Here is a 10,507-nt window from a genome sequence, read left to right as displayed (position 1 = left end):
CTTCCCTACTTCTCCCCACTCTGCATCAATGGCGCGATCAACTGCCCACTTGCTCAGTCTACAAATCTTGGAATGAGGATTATTGTTAAGGAAAGATTAGCTTCATTTAAAATGTTCTTGAAATTTGTTATTCTGAAATCATTTCAGACTTATAGAAAAATTGCAAACATAGTACAGAGCTCCCATATATCCTTCACCCAGCTTTGGCCAAAGTCAATTTTTTACATAACCATAGTACCTTGATTTGTCAGGAAATTAACATCGGTATAATACTAACCCATAATACTATAGACCTTACTCGAGTTTCGCCACTTCCCTGTGAATATTCTTTTTCTGGTTCAGAATCGAATACAGACCCCACGTTGCATTTAGTTTTCTTAATTTCTTCTAGGAGTTATTTTTAACTTCCCTCTCTTCTCTCACTCCTGTGGCAACCGAATACGTGAGCTCCACTCTCGCCATGTATCCCGAACCCACCGCGTCTTTCCATCCCACTGGGTACCGTCTCGGTCCAAGCCACCATCTCTTCCCTGGAAATTGTCACCCCCTAACCATCTCCCTGTTTCTGCTTGAGCCCCTTCACTGCATTTATTTATTTTTTTGTCCACAGTCATTGACATGATCTTTTAAAAATATAAATGACGTTGCGTCCTTCTCCTGATCAAAACATTTTAGTTACTTCCTATTTCATTTCAAAGAAAATCTGCCCGCTCTCCCATGGAATGCTCGACTCAGGCACGGGTCAGCAATGGCTGCTACAATCATGAGGTAAGAGATGGTGGGTAACGGAATATCTGCGCGGTGGCAAAGCCTCACTGCTCAGATTACCAAGAGGCAAATGGATCTTTAGGAGGAGAGATCAGGCAGTTAGATCCTCGACCAGGTGACCAAACTCAGCATCGTAATAGCGAGACTGCCTGACATTACACACCTCCAGATTCGATGCACTACGATTTCTGAAGTGTCACCAGGAAAATGTTCTTGCAAAAAAAATGCTTCACTTCAGTCTATTTAAACCTGCAGGTTTAATGTCCATTTTACAGGCAAAACGGATCATTGAACAAACTGAACAACAGGAAGAAACAGTCGCACACATCCAGAATGTGGGACATTCTACTGGAAGCTGGTTTGAACTCTGGGAAAAAAACAACATAATGGAGGAAAGAAAAGTGTGTGTGTGTGTGTGTGTGTGTGTGTGTGTGTGTGTGTGTATTCTATATGAAACCAGACTAAGGAGACATGACACCCAAATGCAATGTGTGAACCTTGATTGGCTCCTGGTTTAGATTAAAATATTCTTGGGTCGGTCGGGAAAACCTGAATAAACAGGAACTGTATAAACTTTTGTAGGGGTGAAAATAATTTTGTGGTTATGTAAAAGAATGGCCTTATTCTTAGAAAATATATGCTGAAGTATTTAGAGGTTAAGCGCCTCAGCAATTTCTTTTCAAATGGTACAGGAAAAAATACATCATTAAGGCAGGTTTAGCTCTGTTTATATTCTTTAAACTTTTTATTTTGAAATAATTTTAGAATTACGGAAAAGCTTCAGAAAATAGTGCAGAGAGTTTGCACACACATAAAGCAAACATGTCAAAATATTTCTTAAAGTATGTGTTCTTACATGAATGTTTCTTGAAACACAATTGGCCATTTAAATTTTGAAATAATTTCTGTAATTATTATTAAACGGCGATTGAATCTATCCGAAAAAACTTAAAATGCAATATTTAACTCTTCACAGGTCTTCAGGGCCCTGAACAACATGGCTGCCAGCTCTCCGATGTCACCAGCAGCATAGTGGGATTCCTGCCAATTGTCCTAAATCAGGGCCTTTGCACTTGCCATTAACCCCACCCAAATGTCCCTTCCAGGGCCTTTGTTCAGATGTCAGGTCTTCCGAAGAGCCTTCCATTAACATTCTTTCTAAAATAGCCTCCCTCTCACTGCTCATTCACCTGCTCTGCCCTGTTTTTTTTTTTTAATCGTGCAGGCCACTATTTGAAATTGTTTATTCTTTTAAATGCCTTTGTCTCAAGTACGATGTAAGCTCCCAGAGCAAAAGACTTTGCTTTAGTCGCGTGTTATGGTCCCAGAGTCCAAACAGTGCCTAGCATACATCAGGCGATCCGTGAACAGTTATTGATTTAATGGTTAGACACCTAAGCAATCACGCTATTAACATAGGGACTTTTTGCCAGGCGGCGGAGGGGCACACAGAATACACACCGCCTCACGCATGCGCGCAAATCCGGGAAGTGTTAGGAAAAGGGGCGGAGCATTGAGAAAAGTCGCGCGGACAGAGGCGGTTGGAGTCCAGTGCGCGAGATGGAAGGGGACCGCTGGCTGCGAAGCGCGCGTGCGCACTGCGTGCTCTAGCCTGCCGCGGCAAAGGAGTTTAAGGGGCCCAAAGGCGGGGCAGTGCCCGCGCGCGTGCGCAGTGCCTGCAGCAGCGCCGAATCCCAATGTGTGCCTGGTGCTGGCATCGCGCGGCGCGTGCGCGGTACGGACGGCGGAGGGATTCGAGGCCGGTTCACCTTTTGCCCCTGTCGGGAGCCGAGGCCGCGCGGGCTCCTGAGAAGCGGCCTGGTGCGCGCGCTGGGCGGGCGACGGACGCAGACGGGCGCGGACGCCGCTGAAGTCAAAGCCAGAGCAGGAGTCCCTGCTGCTGAGGGGCCGCCGCAGCCGCCGCGAGCCCCCGGACCGTCGCCAGGTCGAGGAGGGCGCCGCGCGGCCGGTGAGTGTGACTGAGGGGCCTCCCCGGGTGCGGGGCTGCTACCCACAAGCCCTTGCGGTGGGCCCCGGTCTCTTCCCCGCGGCCGGGCCCACTTCCCACGCCACCGCCACGGCACCTTTGTGCACCCCTTACCCAGAGTCCCCTGGGCACTTAGGCCCTCTTCCCACGGCGCCCCCGCGTTCCTTTACCCACAGGCCCTTGCGGTGTGTTGCCTCTTTTTCTTCCCGTCTCCGCGGCGTCCCGGACCCTTACCCAGAATTCCTTTCGCGGTCCAGTTCTAGTACCTGCAAGCGCCTGGCTGGACGGCTTTGCTAATTATGACTCTCTCCTACTGATCGAGACCCGCTACCCTCATCCAGTTCTCCAAGTGCCGGACCACCAGCCGCCGCGCTGGACCGCCCTCATCAGGGCGCTCGATTTCCTCGGCAGCCCCCAGGGAACTTCTCAGGCCCCCCCAGTTCATTGCTCAGGACTCCGAGGCTCTGCTTAGAAATCCTTGTTCCGTCATTGTTTCCTTGACGGGCCTTGCCCCACCCACACACAATAACCCTCTCCCGAGAACGTGCTTTCTCAGTCTGGTCTTACTACTTTCCCCTGTGACATAGGATCGTTTTGTGTCCTTACCAAGACCTTGTCCCTATTTCTCTTTTTTTCTTGGGAGTAAGGGATCATACGGGTTTCACTTCTACCGCCCACCCCAACTTAAGGCTGGCTTGCTTCTGCTCTCAGACTTGGCAAGATGACTCAGTTCCTGCCGCCCAACCTTCTGGCCCTCTTTGCTCCCCGTGACCCCATCCCGTACCTGCCACCCTTGGAGAAACTGCCCCATGAGAAACACCACAATCAACCTTACTGTGGCATTGCGCCCTACATCCGAGAATTTGAGGTGAGCTTGCTGAGCAAATTTAGAGGGGTTTGGGTTCCGGGTGTCTGGGAGTGTTTCTGGATTTGGGAGTCCAGTCTCTGACCATTTTCTCGCTGTATGATTTAGGCAGGGCAGGTGGTTGATTGTTTATGATCCTCAGTTTCTCTCTCTTCAATGAGGTTGACGATATATCCCTTATGGGACTGTATAAATTCAATTTGTAGCAGTCGAAGATTCACGCACAAGTCTGGTGGTACACACACCATATATCAGTTGCGTGACCTTGGACAAATGGTACGTCCTCTTAGTGCATTGATTTCTTCATCTTTAGCAAGGGAAATTATTATTTTATCATATTTAAAAATGTACGTTTTGGGGTTTGGTGGTCAGCAACTATCAGTGTTATTGTATTTACATTAGCCCTGTGCAAAAGGGTGCTTAAAACCACGAGCTTGAGAATCTCAGCTCTGCACCGTCTGGGTAAACGCGGATACACGACTCAGGCTCCTGGGCCGCAGTGTTTTCATTCCTAAAATTGGGATAACAACGTCCACCTCTTACGGTGTTTCAAAGCACACCTGAGAAATGGCTGGTATATGGCCAGAAGTCGAAAAAGGAAAGTTCTGGCATCCTAGGGGAATGGCATCTGGAGATGGAGAAAGTCGCAGAGCAGAAGTTGGGTAACAGAAGATGGACCCTTTGCTAGGATCTGCCGCCTTCAGTGAACTGTAGTTGAGAAATGTTACTAGCCAATTAAAATAATGCAATGGCTGCAGGCCAGGGGCACCTTTAGTGGTGCGGGTCATGTGTCAGTTACTCTTCGATGAGTGCTCGCCGCGACCAGCGACTGCCCTGGCCCTCACAGGGTGTCCAGGTGTCTGCTCCTGAGCACTGCACTTTCAACTCCTTTTGCGTCAGGCCTAGTTCTGATTCCGATCCGGGATAAGAGACAAGTCCATCGTAGATTGAAGCTTTTAGTAAACACGAAAGAATTACTTTTATTTTTCTGGCATTTTTAAAGAAAGACTGGATGATAGAAAACATGTTTTTATTAAGTTTTATGAGTATAAAGACTCCTTTGTCACATTGCTGTAGAAGCTTCTGGATACTGCTTACTCCTGATCTCTGTACTTCTCTTGTCGCAGTTTGCTGACGGCATTGGTCCATGGACCGTGCTTTGATCTTCACCACTCCTGTGCCTCCACTGGCCTGGGAAGTGTCCTTGTTATTTGCTTGCTTGCGTTTGTGCGTGGCGGGAGTGAATGGCTGAGATGCTCATTATGTCTTGGATGGGCGTCGTTTGCCATTTCCCCTAGTCCTTCCCACCCTGTCACCTCTCTTCTTGTTCCCAGGATCCTCGAGATGCCCCTCCTCCAACACGAGCAGAAACTCGGGAGGAACGCATGGAGAGAAAGGTATGTAATTTTTGCCTCCTGGGCCTGTCTTTTTTTTGCCACTTTCTTTAGAATGTTCTTTGATGTCAGGGCATCTAGATCTGCATTCACTTGTCTGTCTTTCTCCTGACAGAGACGGGAAAAGATTGAGCGGCGACAGCAGGAAGTGGAGACAGAGCTAAAAATGTGTAAGTCTCTTTTTCCTTCTTTCGTATCTTCTTTTTTAAACTCTCGTGTTTCTCTCCCCCAGGTCAACCCCGGGACCCTGTTTTGGGAAAATGGGTGGTTCACGTTTTGGCCCCCACTGTTTGCCAAACACAATGTTCGCTTTAGGCAGTTCAGCGGGCGAGTGTGGAGTAAGAGTTGGCAGGAAGGGAGAGCCCTGGTACCTCGGGCTGCATACTGCAGGGGGCGGTCTTGCAGGGGCTGCCACTGCCCAGCTGGGTATCACAAGCTAAAGCAGTGAAGTCCCGGCAAGTAAGGCAGTCCCGGCTACCCCTGAACACCCCGATGCTTGGGTTGGAGATGTTTCATCTCTTCCAGGTACAGGGGGAATTGGTACATAGTAGCCATGCACTGGATTTCACCACCTCACACGGCCCTTTGTTGTTAGAGCAAGGGCCTCCCAGTTAGAAAACGGGGGGTTTCCTCCTACAGCCCTGAGGCCATGGTGAATCACTTCACTCTGAACCTTATTCCCTGGAATGGCACATTTTCTTGGGGTGCTAATGTAAACCTCTGACATCTAAATACCTGAGCATGTAGCTGAGAGCTCTCTGAGACCTGCTCTCACTGAAGCTGCCTTCCTCCGAGGCCTCAAAGGCATTTCAGAATCAGTGTCCACAGCACAAGCAGGATTTCCTCTCCCATTAACCTGGTCTTTGGATTTCTTCCCTGGGACATGGCCTTCCGGCTTTGCAAGACCTGTTTTTGCCACCCAGTTTGTTTTTAACACCTTTTCCCCCTTTTCCCAGGTTGTCACCAAGACCCATGTCTATTACTCTTTAAATGTCACAGACTGACTTTTTTTCTGTGTCCACCACCACTCAGGTCTCTCGTTTGGATGCGCAGTGACAATCTAACTGCTTTGCTTCTATCTTTGTCCCCGCCAAGTCCTGTGGGTCTTTTTTAAGTGCAACTCTGAATGTCCCTTTCTCTGCTAACAGCTTCCTTTTGCTTAGCTCAAAGACCATAGTTCCCTGCCCACTGTTCCAGACCTGTCATACATCATGCTCCCCGCCTCTCCTGCTTTAGCCACACCGGCCTCTTCTCATGCCTCATCCTTGCCACATGGTCTCCGGTCATTGGGTCTTTGCCCAGGCTGTTCCCGCCTGGGGTGTCAGGGATACCTTGGTTTATGTGTAACAGCCCTTATCTCAGTTCAGCTGTCACTCCTAAAGAAGCCTTTTCTGACTGCCTTGCTCAGGTCGAGTCCCCTTATACTCTGAAAGCCCCGAGGTTTGCAAGTTGGCCCCTGCAGTCTGCAGGGGGATTCACTGATAAGTAACCTGTCTGCACCATTGGTTCACAAGTACTTCAAGAGGGCAGAGTTTGGATGGGATTTGCTCACCATTGTTGACCCAGCTCCTGCACGACGTGGCACACAGAATTGTTGGCAGCAGTTGCCTTGGGGAGTCTTTCAGGTCAGCTCTTAGGGCCTAGGCCTCGTATTCTGAGCCACGTGAGCTTGAATCCTGCCTCTGCCACTTAGAGCTGCATGACCTTGGGTAAGTCACTTCTCCCCTTGGACGTTGTTTTCCATACTTTAAGAACGGGATCCTGGCATGGTAAAGGACACGATGAGGATGCAGTCAGCCACGTTCGGAATGGGGGAAATTGTATAGGACAAACTTGCGACTCAGTTTTTTTAACAAATGACAAAAAAGGGACAAGGAATGGGCCACATGGATTCAAGAGTCAAAAGACCTATCAACCAAATGATAAGTGCGGAGCTTGTTTGGATCCTGATTTAACTATAACAATCCAGTTTTGAAACAGTTGACGTCTCGACACTGAGTCTTGGGTCAAGGAATTAACGTTAACTTTTTAAGGTGTCGTGACAGTACTGTGTTATGTTTTTTTAACAAGTCTGTGTTAGAGATGAAAGTGGTGTATCTGGGGTTTGGTTTAAAACACTCTGGCAGAGTGGCGGGTAGAGCGGAAACCAGCATGGCCACGTGTTGATAACCGAAGCTGGTTCGTAGGAGTTCATTATACTGTTCTTCACTTCAAGTGTTTGATTTCTGTAATAGAAAAGAAACGAAGAATGGGTCCAGTACAGTAGGGTTCTTCTGCCCCTGAGAGCCTCCATCCCCAACTGCAGAAGCTTACTGTGCCTCGTCACAATTAAGAGCTACCATTCGAAGGGCCTGGACCCTTGCTAAGCACTTGATGAAGGAAGCAGAGACTTACTGAGGCCGAGTATGCTTGCCAAGAGTGAGGGGTTCTGAGCTACTTTTTCTGCCATCTAAGAGCTTGATGAGGTTTTCCAACTCCTCAGTCCAGTCCTTTGAGCCCCTGCTCAAAGAGAATTCCTACAGCCAAGGATTTCCCAAGGGGAGCGTTGCCAGCAGAATGGAGTGCAGTGGTGTGTGGGTGGTCACGTGTGCATGCCGACTGGCGCACTGACCCCCAACTTCTTTGACACCTTTTATCTGATGTGTTCACTAACGTAGGTACCGTTAGCTCGCCTGTACTAGCTTTTACCTTTAGTCAGATTCCTGGACCCCTTGGGTAGGCTGGAGCTGCAGGGACTCACCGTGCGCCTGTGGCCCTTTTGGCTGCTGGGCACCGTTAGGCCATCTGTCAAGAAGCTCAGCTCTCGGCTGTTTGGCCTTCATCTGCCTCCCCAGGCAGTGATGGGTGGTCTCACTCTCCTGTTCCTGCCGCACCTGTTAGGCCACCTATTGCCTGGTGTTGGCAAGTTGTATTCTCTTTGCCGCTGTCACAAATCGGGTCTTTGGTCAGATGTTACCATCTCAGGCCTTTCCCCACCGTCCTGTCGAAACTCCTTTCTCTGTCTCTGACATCACTTGATAGAAGTAGATGGTTTCCTTGTCCTCCGTTTGCTGTCAGCCCCCTCCGTCAGCGTACGAGCTCCAGGAGGTTCGGGGTCTTTCTCATCTCGTTCGCTGTTGAATCCCCAACATGTAGGACAGTTCCAGGCACATACAGGTGCTTAACAAATACCTGCTGGATGGATAGATGAGAGTGACCCAGTGCAGACTGAGACCTGGGCACAGAAAATTACAACCTAGCGGGTGAGGTGTGGTGAGGAACTGAGGGGGCCAGGCATAGAAATGGAGTTGTCTTCAGAGACTGCCATCAGTTCCTAGGTAGTTAGTCCCTTAAATTTGGGCTCAGTCTTCAGCTTTTTAAGAAATTCCCTAAAGTCACTTGGAATTTAGTTTGTATTTGCAGGCAAACCCCGTCACAGGAAATATCTGTGACTTAATTTCTCTAGCTTCTGCAACTCCCAAAACTTCCCGAGAAGCTAGTGCCCATGGGTTCAGCTTTGGGGCCTGCAAGTTGGAAGAACGCCTGGGCTGTGAGGCGAAGCTGGGATATAAAGTTGGGCTTGGTCTCTGCTGCTCCCACGCTCCCCCCTCTTCCATGCCTCATGGTTTGTGTTGTTTCCATTTGCGAAATGATGGTGCATAATTTTCAGTCTCGGCACAATGTCTGGACCGTATGTATGTTCAGTATTACTGTTATTCTTTTCCTCAGATTCCAAGTTCCCCTGAGAGTAGCCTTTATCATAGAATAAGCACCATCTCTGTGCTGGGCAGAGTTGGGGCCTTGGCAGGCATCAAGGGCCATTGTGTGTCTTTGGGCCACCATACTTGGTGAAAAGGACTTCTTCCCAAGCCTGACCCATCAGAATCACCCATGCAGTTGGTTTTGTAGTAGACTCTGGCTCCTGTTTGTGGAGATGGTTATTCCTCAGCGGCCTTGTGGCAGTAAGGCTGAGAGGACGAATCTGATAGGCCTTTGGTGAGCTCCAGCACCAGCCCTGGGTCCGCCCCCTGAGGCCGCAGGGCGAGGGGAAGAAAGCTGGGCTAGGACTCTCCTAGGCTCCTGCTCCTCCCTGGAGGGTTGCTTGGTACCAGGTTTCCCCACCGGCTGCAGTTGCTGGCTCTGCCAGTGGGTGGCAGTGTGGCCCTTCTGGTGAGAGGGATCTCAGCATCTGAGAGGATCGGCTTCCTGTCCAGAGATGCCCAGTTGGGCTGTTACTCAGTGCTGGGAGGGATGGGGCCGTAGGGTATGTGGGTCTCAGGTGGCAGTTTGCTCTCCCCCATCTTGTTCTCTTGAACAAGTCAGCCTTATTCCTCACCCGCCACCCCCCACTACCACCCCCACCACCAGTTGGCCACTTGGATTAAGGCTGCTGAGCTTCAGGGAACCCGGGGCTCAGGTGTGCTGAGGTCTCCAGGTCACTGACAGTTTTCTTCTAATAGGCCTCTGCTCATTTGTCTGTGTCTGGTTACATGGGACTGTTGATACTTTCTACTTACTAATTCTCTTTCTATACAGGGGACCCTCACAATGATCCCAATGCTCAGGGCGATGCTTTCAAGACTCTCTTTGTGGCTAGAGTGGTGAGTCCCAAGCCTTGGAACCCCAGAGGAAAGGAGTCTGGAGCCCAGGCTGCTGAGAGCCTGGGTGTGGGATGGAGGAAAATAGGCTAGGCCCCTGGAATGTTCTGAGGGCTTTGGGACAACTCACTTTTCCTCCTTAACTCTGTATCTCTCTCTCGTAGAACTATGACACGACAGAATCCAAGCTCCGAAGAGAGTTTGAGGTGTATGGACCCATTAAAAGAGTGAGTGGATTGGGGCGGGAGTCTCTGAATTGGAGGCGCATGGAGGGAGGGAGAAGGCCGTCCCTGCCCGGAGGACGCAGCGCATCATTCCAGGGCCTTGGAGTCCGTGGCCCAACTCACATCCTGACTGCACTTCCCCGCCGCCAGCTTTGGGTGGCAGAAGTACAGTTAAGAAGTGATGACTGCGGGGTGGGTCCATAGTGTAGTGGTTAGTACATCTGCTTTACATGCACAAGGTCCTGGGTTCATGCCCCAGGTGGAGCCATGGACCGTACCCCAGTTGCGCCAGGCCCCCCTAGTACGCCGGGGGTGCCAGGCCCCGAGTGTGTGGGATTAGACACCCTGCCTTCAGAGATCGGGTTCTTAGGGGGAAACAGTAACATCCATAGGTCAGGGGTAGAAGTTGGGGGAACGGATTAAAGAAGGAGAAAAGAAATAAGGAATTGATGATTGCTTGTTGTTGACTTAGAGCAGGGGTTGGCAAACTGCACGCTTAGCTCTTGGTACATAAGTGTCATAGGTGTTCAGCCAGACCCATTTGTTTACTGTTGCTTGGCCGCTATTTGTGAGGCTGAGTTGGGTAGCTGCGACAGAGACTGGTCTTCAGAGCAGGAAACATGTGCTGGCTCCTGTGTCAGCACAAGGCTTTACGTTTAAATGATGTATTTTCATTTAAAAGTCACTCGAAT

General features: G+C 49.8%; 2 protein-coding genes across 2 annotated transcripts in view; one reads left to right on the top strand and one right to left on the bottom strand.

The window, feature by feature from the left end:
• The window catches only part of KCNA7 (potassium voltage-gated channel subfamily A member 7), an 11,467-nt gene extending 8,267 nt beyond the window's left edge, over positions 1-3,200 (bottom strand). The window contains exon 1 of the mRNA XM_006905122.1: positions 3,087-3,200. Coding sequence (XP_006905184.1) covers positions 3,087-3,200 — 114 coding nt within the window. The remainder of the gene's footprint in view (positions 1-3,086) is intronic.
• The window catches only part of SNRNP70 (small nuclear ribonucleoprotein U1 subunit 70), a 15,153-nt gene continuing 7,169 nt past the window's right edge, over positions 2,524-10,507 (top strand). Inside the window, exons 1-6 of the mRNA XM_025048471.1 lie at positions 2,524-2,737; positions 3,467-3,623; positions 4,955-5,017; positions 5,130-5,184; positions 9,530-9,594; positions 9,756-9,818. Of these exons, the coding sequence (XP_024904239.1) occupies positions 3,477-3,623; positions 4,955-5,017; positions 5,130-5,184; positions 9,530-9,594; positions 9,756-9,818 (393 nt within the window). The 5' untranslated portion in view covers positions 2,524-2,737; positions 3,467-3,476. The remainder of the gene's footprint in view (positions 2,738-3,466; positions 3,624-4,954; positions 5,018-5,129; positions 5,185-9,529; positions 9,595-9,755; positions 9,819-10,507) is intronic.

This window comes from Pteropus alecto, unplaced genomic scaffold (assembly GCF_000325575.1).
Source record: "Pteropus alecto unplaced genomic scaffold, ASM32557v1 scaffold41, whole genome shotgun sequence".
Lineage (NCBI taxonomy): Eukaryota > Metazoa > Chordata > Mammalia > Chiroptera > Pteropodidae > Pteropus > Pteropus alecto.
The sequence above is the reverse complement of the archived record's forward strand: the minus strand, read 5'-3'. Positions and strand labels throughout refer to the sequence as shown.